The sequence below is a fragment of the Dipodomys merriami genome, unplaced genomic scaffold, assembly GCF_024711535.1.
Source record: "Dipodomys merriami isolate MVZ:Mamm:240054 unplaced genomic scaffold, mDipMer1.0.p SCAF_122, whole genome shotgun sequence".
Classification (NCBI taxonomy): domain Eukaryota; kingdom Metazoa; phylum Chordata; class Mammalia; order Rodentia; family Heteromyidae; genus Dipodomys; species Dipodomys merriami.
Genome location: NW_027202516.1, coordinates 2140840 through 2156366, shown reverse-complemented (window position 1 = coordinate 2156366; position 15527 = coordinate 2140840). Strand labels below are relative to the sequence as shown.

At 43.9% G+C, this 15527-nt stretch overlaps 1 protein-coding gene across 8 annotated transcripts in view; it reads left to right on the top strand.

Annotated features, from left to right (window-relative positions):
* Mlip (muscular LMNA interacting protein) overlaps positions 1 to 15527 on the top strand; it is a 139431-nt gene that overhangs the window by 87375 nt on the left and 36529 nt on the right. For all 8 annotated transcript variants that reach the window (XM_070017280.1, XM_070017274.1, XM_070017279.1 and 5 more), the window contains 3 exons: positions 224 to 268; positions 6766 to 6810; positions 15358 to 15486. In XM_070017280.1, the coding sequence (XP_069873381.1) occupies positions 224 to 268; positions 6766 to 6810; positions 15358 to 15486 (219 nt within the window). The remainder of the gene's footprint in view (positions 1 to 223; positions 269 to 6765; positions 6811 to 15357; positions 15487 to 15527) is intronic.

Sequence of the window (15527 nt, the reverse complement as noted above, 5' to 3'; positions counted from 1 at the left end):
AACCCGCAGATAACAGCAAATACTCTGATCTGATCCAAGGAGCTCATCTTCCAAGGTAAAAAGGAGTTTTTCATAGAAAGAAGAGGATACTAGGAAGTGTGGAAGAGAGTCTCAGTAGAGGAAAGAAGTGAACACTTGTTTTAGAAGCTAATGTTCTTCCAATTTGCTAGATTTCAGAACTACAAGCATATATACACATATACATATATTTTTTTTCATACAGACTCCGACAACTGTTCCAAGAGCAGCTGGCCGAGAAACCAAGTATGTAAGTATCCCTGTGACCGTACATGCTACCTCATTTTCCTCTCACAGAATACTCACGTACGTTTCAGAAGGAATTTGTTCCTGCCTCCTTTCAATGGAATCTGTTGGCTTTTGTATCAACCGATGGCACAGAACAGCATGCTTGACCTAGATAATAGAAAATCGGCGGTGTCTGGGGTGAACCGTCAGGTTAGCTTATTGAACACATTCCCTCCTAAGCTGGAGCAGTGTAGCTAAACAAAACAGGACTACTGCCACATCTGCTTTCTGTCTTTCTAAATATGAACTCCTGGATGACGTTTTTATTTTTGTAATTGCCTAAATGGGTTTATTACAAAACAGTCAGCTCCCATGCTTGGGCATTAAAATCCATCCCTTTCTGGCAGGATTGGTAGTTTAATTGACTGACTAGTCTGTTGATTCCCTGCCTTTAATTGCTCCATCCAAGAAACCAATTCTCACTTAGGAGCATCAGTAGATGAGTAGCAGATGGGGGGCGTGGCCTCCGATGCTGAACGCATTTGGCCAGGACTCTGCGAGTCCAGACCCACGCGGCCTCACCCGGCAGCGTGCAATTCTCCTCTCGCTTCACAGAGACGCTTTCCCACGTGGTTCCCTCCACGTCTGACCAGACACTTTCTGATAGAAACAAGACTGTTATCTCCAAAGCATTTAAAGTTTCCTCTAAGCCAGACAGTAAATTATTCCATTTAGATTGCTTTTATTTATTTTTTGCGAATAGGCAGTTTTTGTCATCATCCTTGAGAGTGGTTATTAAATATGTATTTTGCGATACCACCTCATCTTTGTGTTTTACACATTCCTGCCTTCTTCCAGAGAGCAAAGAACGAGCTTGGTGAAAGAACTAAATTTATGACATCTGGGAACTGATGCTAACGGCTGTGGCGGGAACACGCCTTAGAGCATTTGCTGGAAGCTTCCGTTGCCCCTCCTTATCATTTGAAGCCCTTTTGAGTAATGCCTAAAACACGAGGCATTTGGCAGGCTGGGCCCAAGTTTAAGTCACAGTCTTATTTCTACATAACTTTCTGGGGGGGAAAAAACCCACATGATTTTTTGTGTGCGTTTTGTTGTTGTTTACCTTTAGCTTTTGTTTTTCATCCATAAAATGTAGATACAAGTGAGGGTTTTTTAGTTCCTGTGAAAAGCCCTCCCTGGAGTCCTGCCCCAGGACTGGCTCCTCATCCTCTCTCCTTTTCCTTCGCTTTTGTATCTATAACTCATCCCTTCCCTTCCTTTGCCCATCTATTTTTGGAAGACAAGAAGCCTCGTCATGCGGCTCACCATTTAGTGGGCGCAGGAAAGCAACGTCTTTAAAGGTATTTCTGTATTTTTGTGACTAAGAAGCTCTCTAGATCCCAGGAGAAGCTGGCGGACAGTCTTTGGTTCTTTATCTCCCTTGCTGCTGTCTCTCAGGCTTCTCGGCCCTGTTTACGGGGCTGCTGCCTCTTGGCACTCTTCCCTGGAGTGTCTTCATTTGATCATGACAGAAATAACTCTGGAAGGTCATTCCACAGCTAGCGATTATTTCAAATTATTATTGTCCATCCATTTTCAAACCAGATTACAGCAGATCCCCACTCACAGCCCTGCGTTGTATCTTTGAGTCATTCAGACTTAACAATGACTCATCAAATGAGTTCAAGGTAGACTAGATGTTCAAACTCTGACTCAGGTGAAATTCTTGATCTTGATGAAAGGTTGCTTGAGTGAGAAGTTTGGCTTATTTTTTTTAACTTACTCTGACGACTTGACATTTGAGTTGGTGTTAAATTTGCCTGTGTCTTTCAAAGAGCATTGTTGGAAGGGGAGGTAAAAGCCATTTTGTCAGGGCCAACTCATAAATTACTCCCCCTTGTCAGTAGTCAGCTTCCGTTGTTACGCTCACCAGATGATATCAGATGCATGTATTTGGAGAAACAATAATGACATTTTAGAGCTGATGTTTACTTTAGTTATGAGCCTTAACCTTGTGTGAGCAATCTGCCTTAAATATGGTATATTTTGAGTATTTTTAACAAGCGACAGCATTATAATCCTTTTAGGAATTCTACTATTTATATCCAATGAATTATGGGATGTTTCATCTTATGTATGAATTAGGTAGTTTTTACTTGATTTTTTTTTTTTTTTACTATGTATTTTTCTCCCTTCTCTCCTTGGAATTCAAAAGCACTACTGAGAAATCTGAACACGCTAGCATTTTACTCTCTCCCCAAGTTTGGAGAAAGTTGGCATCTTTTTTTTTTTTTTTAAGCCCAGGACTGGATGGATTTACAGCTGAATTCTACAAGGCCTTCAAAGCAGAGCTCACGCCAATGCTCCTCCAAGTTGGCATCTTTACAGCATCTCCCTGCTGGGTCTTGGCATGTCCTTCACTTTGAAGAGATTCTTAGATTAAAGTCCAAAGCAAGGGTCATGCAGGTCGGTAGCTCTGCCCCATGGAAGAAGAACCAACAGGAGAATTAAATTAGAGGACAAATGGAAGGATTAAATTAAAGTCAAGGGAAAAATGTCTCTAATAGTCAAAGCACTGCTCTGCAGATTGGAACTGACCACCCTGAGTCTCTGGGTTTGAATGCCAGCCACAGGTCATTGCAAGCAGGAAAGCTAGTTAGAATTTTCTAGCTGTTGCTCAGTTTTCCCTTTTCGTTAATTGATTTGACAAATATTTGTTGGGCATCTGCAGGTACCTTCACCGAGGGCGGATGCAACAGCCAGGTCCTCATTTCTGAGGACAGTGTAGGAGAGAATAAACAGCAAAAACAGTAAGCCAGCAAGACTATTCGTTCCTTATAAAAACAGGAGACTGGGTAAAGGACTGCATTACATGCAAATGAACTCGAAAAGCTGTTAGTTCTCAACATATCAGCATGTTCATAGAATTCCCTGTTGTTGTTTTTTGGGGGATTATTGTTATGGCTTAGTTAAGTAAAAAGGAATTGTATGACTAATTCCTCTTTATGGTTCTTTGGTGAAAGGTTACCTTCTCTGAGGGGAGACAGAAAAAGAGAAAGATAGTCTTCAAAAGAATGTTTTATTGATATTTTTAAAGTCGAGTTTATTGTCATCTTTGGAAAAACTTGTGTTTTAGGATTAAGCAGGATCAGTAGGTTCAGATTATTTCAAGTCTTTTTGTGTGTGTGTTTGTTTCCTCCACTTACGGTGTGTTTGAACTGCAAGCTAATTTAGAGTAATTAAATGGAGACCTAGGAAGTGCTCAATAAAACAGCGTTAGAAATATGTTGAATATATGACGTTGTTAGTAACTTAAAGAGTTAATTAGGCCATCTGGTCATCAATATTTCATTTAGTTCTTCTAGATTCTATAGAAATCCTATAATTTGGGTGTTACTATTAGAAAATTTCCACTCTACAGAGGAAAGACAAATCTCAGAAGTCCAAGAGGCCAGATTCAAGCCAAGTGTGTTTCACATCAAAGCTCTGCCACTGGTATTTGTGTGTTCTCAGAGACGCTGGGCTCAGTCTGAGTTTTTTCAGTAGCTTATCAGTTCTGGGCAGTGCTAGGGTCCAGAGCTTGCTGGGAAAGTATTCCACCACTAAACTATCTCTCAGTCCCAATTACTTTTTATTTATTCATGAAGTCTAAATTATGTCTTAGTGCCTAATAACCTTCAGTTTGAACTTGGAATAAATAATTTGACATTTGGTTCTATTAGTGATTAATACATTTTAATACATATTAATATATCAGTGTGATGAATATGGTTTTACTCTTTCCAAGCTTTCAAACTGCTTGCTAATATGTAAATTTATTCATGATTTATCAGACACCATATGAGTGATTATGTCTCATGATACTCATATTAGGTTTCTTTCTTCCTATGTAAAGAAGAAAATATTTTGTGAAAATTGCTAATTTATCACATTTTGGGTCTATCAACTTTTGAATGGATTTTGGTTTTGGTTGTGTGTTATAATTGACTTAGTAAATATTTACGATTTATATGAATTGCTATCCAGATAATTCCATTTCCCTCACGCAATTACAAAACCACAGTAATAAAGAGCCACCTCAGAATATAGAGTATTTGGGCTTATTACTAATTTATAAAAAAAAAACTTTGTTGAAATCACATTTTATTGATAACAACATATCTTCTTATATATTTTCTACATTTCATGAATCACTTTTAAGTACCAGGAAAATAAACGTGACAGACTCTCTAATTGAATATTAGAGAGTACCCAGGTAAGATCTCATTGTAATGAGCTTTAGGGACAGAAAATGCCATTGAATGAAAATACATTGCTTCTAAAATATCACAATATATTAAAAGAGGTGTCAAACTTTATTAAGAATCTATCTCTCTACCTGTACAGATATTCAAATAAAGGTCACCGTCTCCCATTTAGCCAGATCACATGTCTGCTTGTTGCTATGCTCAGAGAATATTTGAGGCATCATACTCTAACTAATACAGCTGTAGATTTTAGGGGAAAAGGTAACTTAAATTCACCTCCAGCTCCAGACCTGCCTTTAGAGGATGAGGTTTGCTGGGTTATAGGAGAGCTGGGCACAATTCAAGCTAAAAACTCTACCCTTGCAGCCATCTGTTTGTTTCATTGTTCAGAAGTGTTTAAGCAGTGTGTGTGTGTGTGTGTGTGTGTGTGTGTGTGTGTATGTGTGTGTGATGTCAAAGGGCACGGAGTAGAGTCATCTTGGATCTGTTGAATGCAGAACAGAGAAGACCTTTTGCCTTCTGTCCTTTTCATCACTGTTTTTTTCTTGATCAAATCTGAGTTGCAAGGAATGGCAGCTGGACACCATGACCAGAGAGCTTGGGTATAACGTGTGTGTCTCTGGCTTTAAGCTGTTGGGAGAAGTAGTTTCTCCAAAGCTGTTTTGGCACAGGTGCTGCCTGGCAGTAATTTAGTTTTCAGTAGACATCAAATCCTCCCGTTTTCCCTTTTAGTTTCTCTATAACCAAAGTAAAAGCTAGCTGTGGCAGCTAGCTTCCCATGCCTGGGAAGCTCACACAGAAATCACACGTATGAGGCCAGAGCCCGGACTAGGCAATGAGATCCCGGTTCAAAAACATCTAACTTTTTAATGGAATTTTTTTGGGGAATTGTACATTTTGACTTTCATAATTTTTGACATAATTTGCTCTATTAGGACTTAATTAAAATATTAATTTACTTTTAGTTGACAACGAATCTATTGACAGCTACTTACAGAGTTCGGTGTGGTGACAGGCGTAGGGATGATAGAAAGATTCGATCTAGCCAGTTACCGTGCTCATCAGCAGTTCATCTTTCTAGACTGTCCGACGCGCCGGAGCGTGCGGTCCCTCCTCATTAGCGGAGGTCACCAGGCGGTGCAGGAGATCACTCCTGCGGCCCGCAGAGGCTTTGAACCATCCCTCAGCGGCCATCCTTTGCTCACCTCTGCCCACCCAGCTCCCCTAGGGACATATTATCCACGAGGGGGCATGGGAAACCGCGCTGCATAGACCACCGTGAAATCCACAGAGCCATGAGGAAACTTGCTAAGTGCTAATGGATATGAAGCAGGAGATTCACCAAGTTATGACACTGAGAAGGGCGGTAGCGCAGCAGAGCCCGCGGCTGGTGGGGGCCTTTGAAGGGGATGGAAGCCCGCATGGTAAATCCCATGCCGTGGGACTCTCACGCGTGAATGAGGATAAAATTAAAACATTCCAACAAAGAGTTCAAGAAACACCTCGGACGCCACACCAGCAGGACGGACACTCAGGAGTGGGAGGTGTGGGGAGCTCTCAGACCCTGAGCATGAAGCTTTCCTCAGGTGACGGGAAGTTCCTGAGGTCTATCATGCGTTTCTGGGGTCAGTGGTATCCTATTATTGTATTGTACACTTAAAATGGATTAGGAAGACAGAACTCACGGCAAATGTGCTTATGAGAATAAAGTACTTTTTAAAAAAAAAAAAAAAAGGAAGGAAATTATGTTCAGGAAAGTAGGGGACTAGTGACTAAGAGATAATATTAGCCAGTTTCTAAGGAAAACAGTTTTTAAAGCCAAATCATTTCCCTTTTCAAATCATGAAAATCTTATTATGCTTTTCTTTTTGTTACAAAGGTGCTTTAAGGAAAATTAGTTTTATTTTGATTTTCTCTATATAAATATCAACAATGTGTGTTTAAGTATGGAGTCTACAAAAAATGACATACTGAGTGACTTTGAAGAATTCTTGATTTTGTAATAGATGGAGGGGGATATGTGGCGTGAAACCATCATGTTACGTAAGCAATTGAATAAAATTCGTAGGAGAGATACTGCAAGGTCATTTACCAGATTGTTAAAAAGCGTCTGTTGTTAGCAATATTTTTCTTTTCCTTTATAAGTTTTAAAGTCCTATACCAGGCTTGCATTATTCTGATAATGAAATAGCTCCAAAGAAGGGGAAAGGGTGGAGTTGTCGTCTTCGTGATTTATTATTTCACTAAATGTACACCTTGCTCTGTTTTCCAGGCAAACCTTTCTTCAGCATCCTCGGGGGTTTCTGAGAATCAGCTGGTACGTAGCCTCCCACTCAGCCCTAGCCCTCCTGAAAACGTCCATTTCACAACATCTTCATACAAGGCAGTGCACAAATGCTGCCCATGTGTGCCCACATTCTTGTCCCTCAGAAGTTTACTGATGCTTTTGTAAAGCTCCATGGGGATAAACCATTCCACGACCCCCCCCGCCTGTCGCCCCCCCCCCCCGCCTGTCGCCCCCCTCCCCCGTCACCCTCCCCCCGCCTGTCGCCCCTCCCCCCGTCGCCCCTCCCCCCCCACCGCACACACAGCTCATGGCTCTGGAGGGGACTGGGCTGCTCACCTGCAGAGGAGAGTTGAGCTGTGGATGGAAGACCCTGCAGGGACTCAAGGCGAAGGGGGCAGCTGAGCATGTAAAGACGCTTCTGGATTTGTGGAAATGAGCGAGGAGCATTAGTGCAGACAGGATGAAGCTCAGTGCCGGGCAAGAGAAAATAATGTGAAAGATAATACATACAACCCACGTAGGCCATCTTGAAATTTCTGGTAACTACATAAAAAGTAGAAGGAACATAGAAAACGACGTGACGCATTCCACTTGACTCTAGATAAACAGGATTTCAGAGCATTTTCAGGATGAAATTGATATGCTTTATTTATTAATTTTGGTATGTGAGACGCGTTTTACTTGTATAGCTGATGACAGTTCAGGTTGGGTGTGGGTCCAATGAGCAGCACAGATCTAAATTCCAAAACCCAGACTTTACAGATAGCATTTAGAGTAAAAGAATGCTTGTTAAAAGTGTTTTCTATTTCTTATTCTTCCCAGTTAGCACACTTAAGCCCTAGGTTTTCTAGATGCCATCCATTAAGCATTTTCCTTATGTCTTCAAATTTTTACTGCCTAAAATATTATAAATTCTTAAACAACAGATCTGTCACTAAAAATTATAAAAAACATGTAACAAAGCAATTCGACACAAAAAAGAAGCCAAAAGTCACATTCTAAAACAATTCTTCTGTTTTCTAGCAATTCTTTAGGTATCTTGATAACAGAGAAAATGATACTTTATTTGTAATCCTGAAAGACCATGGGGTGGAATCATGGGACTGGAGGTGTGGCTCAAGTGGTAGAGCACTTGTGGAGCCAGTGCAAGAGTCTGAGCCCCAGCCAAATGCTTCCTGCCGCCCGCTCACCCGCTCACACACAGCGCATGCGCTTGTCACCTTAAAATAGCCCCATTCGGCACGTGTTGCAATCCCAATGGGTAGGGTGTCCTTGAATGCATGTGTGTATTGGTATGTATTGGTTTAGACCTGGAAGCATGCTGGAATACATGTCAGAAGACACAATGCACACTCCCTGCCGACCTCACTACGGGGCTGACGGCGGGTAGGTGTCATGCACGGGAGATCCGACATCCATCTCCTAATTGAACTGTGAGAGCATTCCATGATGTAATTCCCATGCTCCTTCAGGCCCGGCTCTGTGGTTACTCACACTGGGAACGCCAACAGCCATTGCAGGAGCTTCACACAATCGACCAGCTCCCACTTTAGAGTGGAAATATTACTACCATTCCATTAATTAAAAAACATGATACACGCGCTTCTTCAGAGTAAGGTATGGAAATCACGAAAGTGTTTTGATCATATTCATACCGACTTTCACTCCATATAGATTACAAAATACAGATTTTTATGTGTCAGCTGATGGAATGTGTGTAGTGTATGTGTGTGTGTGTGCGCGCGTATGTGCACGTACACACGCACACTACATCAAGCTACTTCCATGAACTATTTCAAAAGAGCAAATACATTTGTTGCACACACCTATATGCATATGATTTTATTAAATTAACTATAGTAAAAACAAATGCACAAAGAACCACGTTTTGGCAGATGAAATAATCCTGTGTTTGTGTTCTCAAGGGGAAAATAGGAAGTATTACTTTGATTGATTTAGATGACAACTCCTTTGTACTTACGTTAGAGCTTTATTCTTTAAAGAGTTTTACTCTAAAGAGTTCAAGGCATTTCTCAACCAAGTTTTAAATTTAAGTTTTAATCTCAAATTTCCCTTGAGATATAGGTTCGTTTGTGGAGGGATTATTATCAAGCAAGCTTATCACACAAAGAAATGAACATCTCTTGGAGTGGTGTAATTATCCAACCCAAATACTTTGATTTCTCTCTCATGACAGCAACCCTGGATTTATGAGCCCCAGGAATATGATAAATCAAAGTGGAAATAATCATATGTAATATATACTATTCTTTAGTGACATAACTTATAAAGTTATAAATTTCTTTGTAACTTGGGTGATTCAAGTTGGAATAATGTGACTAAATAAGATGCCCTTGAAAAATGACACTTAGGACAATCATACACATTATACATACGTGTTCCTAGTGTGCCTGCATGCTGACATGACAGGGAGTTCTGATTGCATGGGTCCATCTTTATGAATGTCTAATACCTAACACAAAAATATTAGTACTATATGATGTGGTAGAGTTAATTACATGGTAAAGATTTTAATGTAAAACAAGCAGTTCATATGACAATGGTTTGATTTCCTTTATAGGGGAGTCACATACTAACATAGTAGGTTTATGTACACAACTAGCATAATGAAACCTACTAAGAACTAGAAAAGAAAGACATGGGGTAACAGGAGAATTTACAAAAATGTCATCACGTGACCATAGTGGACCATAGAAAGGAAGCATATGACAAATTGCTGTGGTGGCACAAGTTTAACCAAAAGCTCAAATGGTAAGACTATCACAGTACTATCCTTTAAAATTACTATCCTTTAAAAGATATTGTAGCATATCACTGATAGTGTTTTCATTTAGCACTTAACCTGCCTATTTGCTTGCTGCATTGCAGTTGTATCAGATCAACATTAGCAGGGAATGAGACCGTCAATCTCATTACTTAAAATATTTGCCCTGTAGCTCAGTGGCAGAGCATGTGCTCTGTGCATGTGTGCATGTGTGTCTGCATGTGTACATTGTTCATTGTTTTCTCTGGAAGGGAGTCCCTTATGAAGCTGGTTTGCTAATCCCATCCCATTTTAATCAACATGCTAGAAGAACTCTTCTGCCCACTGGAAGGGTTTCTATGCACCAAGCAGGGATTGTTGTGCCTGGGGTCTCTGAAAGATGCGGGGGCAATAGGAAATCATTGTGGTGACATCGAGGCGTATGGAGGAGTCAAGACAGATCATCGTGGTAGCGCCTTGTTCTGTGCGCTTTATGGACAGGAATCGCTGTTTGTAAATCACTGGTTCTGAGTGCTCAAGGAAAGATCAGGAAGGGCTGGTGAAGAACGGGGGGGATTTGGGTCCCTTGCGTTCATGGGCATCTCCTCTGTCTGGCTCTGCCTGGCCTTGTGCATTGTCTGCCAGGTCTGGTGACTTAGTGTCCACAGGAGCCTGGGCCAGGCCGGTTGGTGCGGTCGGTGCTGAGCTCTGGGAGCAATGCTAGGAGCAATGCTCTGGGCAGAATAAGCACCAGCAGCAAAGGGAGCTGTGTCCTCTGGATGAGCAGCTTCCTCATCCCTGAGCAGGGACAGCCCGTGGTGGCAGAGGACAGTGCAGGACCCAGCTCACCACATGAGACGGGGCTCAGGCTTGAGCTCAGGGGGGGCCTTTGGCCTTGCTTTTGAAATCTCCTGCCATTGCCAATCGTTCACGGCTGTTCTGGGTAGAGGGCTGATGGTGAGAGAGTAGACCTCAAGACATGGAGAATAAGCCCCAGGGTGAGACGCAGCACAAGCAGGACGCCGTCTACAGGAACAGCATAAAGGAGAGGCGTGAACCTCACGGAGACTTTCTCCGAGCTCCCGGAGCCGGCTGCTGCGTCCTGCCTCATTGTTCTGAGGCCTCGTGAGATCTCTGTTGTTTGGAGAAGCTTTTGTGTGGAACCGATGATGTCTTCCTCAGGCTCAAAGACAGTTTCTCCTTGACCAGGTTCCCTTGACGAACATGCTGAAGAGCTGGCATTGACCAGGAGCCTCCTTAGCCTGCAGCGTGCTGTCACTGAAATAGTTCAATGTAGTCCGTTTGTATTATATCATCCATCACGTTTCTTCAGCTCTGGGCCATAATTATTGCCCAAGCCTCATGCTTATTGATTGATTGATTGATTTTTGTCGGCCGTGGGGCTTCAACTCTGGGCCTGAGTGCTGTCCCTCAGCTCTTCAGCTCAAGGCGAGTGCTCTGCCGCATGAGCCACAGGACCAATTCAGGTTTTCTGAATAGTTTATTGGAGATAAGAGTCTCATGGACTTTCCTGCCTGGTCTGGCTTTGAACCGTGATTCTTAGATATCGGCCTCCTGAGTAGTTAGGATTATAGGCGTGAGCCACTGGCACCTAGCACATTTATTTTTTAATGAAACATAATTATATACATAATTATGTTACTTCAGTGGAGAGAGTCTAGGTCATCTATGAGCTAACATTTCGTATTTATGAATAAATTCATATAAATTCCTTTTTCCCTTCAGACTTCTTTGATGTTCTTTAGGTAGCCCCATGGTGCCCGTTACCTTATTGGAGTCTCAGAATCTCACTGAGTGTGGAATTGTGGCCAATGGCTGGCATTCAGGGCCCTGATACCTCTCCTTGGGAAAGAAGAAGTATGGAGGGTCCAGTTGGCAGGTTTTCCGTGGGTCTGAGTGACATTGCGCAGGGGTTGAGTGACCTGTACCTCGGTCACCTGCTGCTTCCTCACCTGCACTGTGAGGCCCCTACATCAAGAGCGTTGTCCTGATCCTGCCTCTGGACCCTGAGCCCCATAACGAGAGCTCCCTTCTCCTGAGCTCTGGACCCCGCAGTTTGCAGTGGAGACTCTCCCTCCAGCGGCAGTGTCTGGCAGAGGCCTGTTCAGCGTCGCCAGGGGAGTGTTTGAACTCCGAGGCACTTCAGAACGTCCTGTTCTCAGTAAGCCCCTCAGAGAAAATGGACCTGCGCCACCTGGACGGTCTTCCAGGGCTCATTCTGTGGCTTGAGGCTAGCGTTGAGAACAGGCTCTTTAAAGTGTTTTCCCATTGCAGTTGCTTTTCTTGACGTCATGAACATGACCATTGTGTCTGGCTTTTGTGAGTCTACCTCTCCGATGGATTCTAAAGCAGATGAAAATGGAGGAATGAGGCCAGGCGCTGGTGGCTCAAGCCTGTAATTCTAGCTACTCAAGAGCCTGGGATCCGAAGATTGTGGTTCAGAGCCAGCCCATGCGAGAAAGTCCACGAGACTCTGATCTCCAATTAACCACAAAAAGATCTAGAAGTGGAGTTGTGGTTTAAGTGGTCAGCTTTGAGTAAAAGAGAGCATCAGCTTTGAGTGAAAAAGCTCAGGGACAGCTCTGGGCATTGCGTTCAAAGACCCAAGACCAATACCAAAAAGAAAAAAATAGAAAGAAAGAAAGGAAAGAAGGAAGGAAGGAAGAGAAAGAAAAAAGAGAAAGCTCTCTCAAGGCTGGTTGAGTTGTAAGAGTACTGAATAGTTGCAATATAATAGCTCATTTTACAGAATTCCCTAATTTGGATGATCTTATTTCTTTTGTGTTTATGTGTGTACAGACTTGGCAAACTATATTTGCAAAAAGTAAACATGTTCCTCAAGAAAACTTCTACTGCACAATCAAAAGTATTAGGTGACTGAGCAAAGATGTCATATTTATTAGAAATGAATGCATCAGTCTCCACTTCCACCTGTAGTAACAAATAGATAAGGTCTGTGAGATGTCTCACCAAGACAGTATTTATCTATTGATCAATCGATTGATCGATTGTATCTACCTACTGTAGCTATCAACCTACCTATCTGCGGATCTGCAGCATGTTTAACAGGATGAGCTCTGGTCTAATGGAAAGCCCTCTAGGGCCTGGGTGAAGTGAAGGTTGGAATCCCGAGGTCTCGTATGGGTCTGAGATCAGCGCTGGTGCAGGCTCTGGGTGCTCACACTGCTGGCCTTCAGGCCCATTTGGAGTCAGGGTTCTAACGAATAATGTCTTACATGGATGGAGCCGTTAGTTCACATCATGTGGCAATTTAGTGTTTGCAAATGCAGATCCTGCGCCCACTTACCACTGAGAAATGCTGTGTTTGCAAGAACGGGCAGGTGGCCGGTCCCCTGAGAAACATTATCCGTGGAGCAGCCACGCCAGTCCCGTATCATGCTGCTCCAAAGATGGGATAAAACATGCTTCAAGACTGATACCTGGAAGATGGGTTTGCATACGTAGAAATGCGCGCCCTGCTACTCCTGTGTGGTACAGCTCCCGAGGGATGGAAGGACAGGGCAGGACAAGCACTAAGACGTGTGGACATGTGGCATTCAGAGGTGCGCACTGGCCGAGGCTGCTAGGTTGGCCAGTGCAGACAGACATCTGGGTTGGGGCCGTGGGTAAGGGCCGAGAGAAGGAAAGTGAAGTTTCAAAGGCAGATCATGTCCAGTCTCCCTGACTTGGCTTCCGTGTCTGTGAAATACTGATGACAAACTGCAACAAATGAAAAATGCAGCTGCAAAAATGTGAGCAGGAAGCAATAGCTGCGCTCGAAGGCGAAGAGCAATGGCGTGCAGATGAGAGCCGGGTGAGGGGAAGGGCGTGGGGTGTGCCAGTGGAATGCAGACGTCAGCATAAGCACGCGTGGAGAATCTGCTAGAACAGAGGAGACAGAGCCCCTCCAGTGCTTCTCCAGCAAAAAGACAACCCCGACATTCGGGAGCTCCAGGGAATCACATAAGACCCATCAGAGGGACAAACCCAGACCATCAGCAACCCACCTTCGACCCGGAAGTACATCATATTTACTCGCCAGAAAACTCTCCTCTGGTCTTACCAGGGTGGTGCCAGGCACAAGTCCTGCGGCTCACCGCCATGCTCCAGGGCACCCCGGGGAACACGTGTGCCTGCCGGCAGTGGAGACTCCGGTGTTTCCTCACATGTCATGATTTCTCTTCCCTGCCCATTGACACCTTGCTTAGCCCCTAAAGTTCCATATTGGCTTTGGTGTCCGATAGGCCTGAGTGCTGGGGTTGTATTGATGCTCTGCATTGACTTCACAAAGGAGTTGAAGAGAAGGAGAGAGGAGCTGGTGGTCAGGTCAAGTGGAAAGAGTTAGGGAGTCCGTCCAAGCGAGGATCCCGGCCCCGCGACCGGCGCCTCCCCTCACAACACAAGTGTCCGCAGAAATAAGCGAATCCTGGGCTCTGTTCTCCTGCTGAGTTCTGACATTGCTCTCACTCTCCAGACTCCACGCATAATTGGATGTCACGGGCCCGGTGTTTTTCCCTCTTGAGAGAAATCAAAGTGTTCTTTTTAAGTAGGAGAAATTTCTTAGCCTGGGAAAGAAGACATTTTCCTCAGGTTGTGTTTCCCCACTTGCACACTCACCAACAGCGAGGGAGACATCCACTGGACAAAGTGCTGCAGGGCCACAGTTATTCCACACTCAAAACACACCTGGCGCTTTGCAGAGTGGAGCGGTAGATGCGGCGTCTGGGCTCACCTCTGGGCCGCGGGGCCGGCGGAGAGCTCATTTGCTGTGTTCCTATCGGATACGGGGTCGGGAAGGATAATCACTGGCAAATGCTCCCACAGAAAGAGTGTCACCAGTTCTTATTGCGTTTTTAGATGCTTTTGGAAATGTATCAATCATCTCTGTGACATTTATCAGTGAAATGAGATTTCCGAGTTGGTGAAACATTGCTTCCAGTGGCCCCAAACTACAGCTCTCTTCCTCTCTGTCAAATTAACAGTGGGTACAATTTTATAAATCATGAGTGATGGATGGGTTTGGCTAAAACTCGTTTGATCGCAAGTGAGAGAAATAAACTTCAGTTAGGAAAAAAATTGTATAAGAGAGAGGTACTGGGAGGGAGTCTCAGGCAGGAAGCTCAGCGGGGCCAGCACTGTTTGGAGTCACTTTGGACAGTGTCGTGACTCCCAGGCCTGCGCGGCCTCTCCACGCACTGGCTTTTAACCCGCAGTAAGGTTTCTCGCAGCTTCCACGTTGATGTATGATATTCCAGTCTCCCAGAGGAACTGCAGGGCAACTGACAGCAATGTACCAAAGGTGGGGTTTTTGGTGTGTGTGTGGGGAGGGACTATATGCTTACCGGCTCTGGCTCCATCCTAACGGAACCAGATGTCAGCGTGGCTCCTGAGGCCCACCTCTGTGGATTTGGGGGTCCAGGAGCAGCTTCGAGAGACAGGAAGTTGTCACAGGTTTAGCGGCTGTCCCCAAGCAGCACTCTGCGTCCCTGTCACAGGAGAGGCTCTTGGTAAACATGGTCCCCGGCAGGGCTGGATCAGGGAGGACAGCGTGGCTTTCGAACATCTGCACAGTCAATGTTTAGGTGTTTAGAACTTGCCACAATCAAACAGCTATCTGGTTTTATGATTAGCAATAATTCAGCTACCTTACATTTGTCCTCCAAGCTGCTTTTTAGCCATTTATATAACATTTATACTTGCTGAGAACAGATAATGACCCCATAATACTCATTTATTCATTTTGTGGTATTTTTCCCCCTTCTCATTAAAAAATTAACTTGTCTTCCATAAAGACTAAACCTGGAGTAATTCGCCCGGTACCTGTAAAATCCAGAATATTACTGAAGAACGAGGAGGAAGTGTATGAGCCCAACCCGTTCAGCAAGTACCTGGAGGACAGCAGGAACCTCTTCTCTGGGCAGGTGAGGACGCGTTCTGGGAAGTGTCTGATCGTTTGATCAAT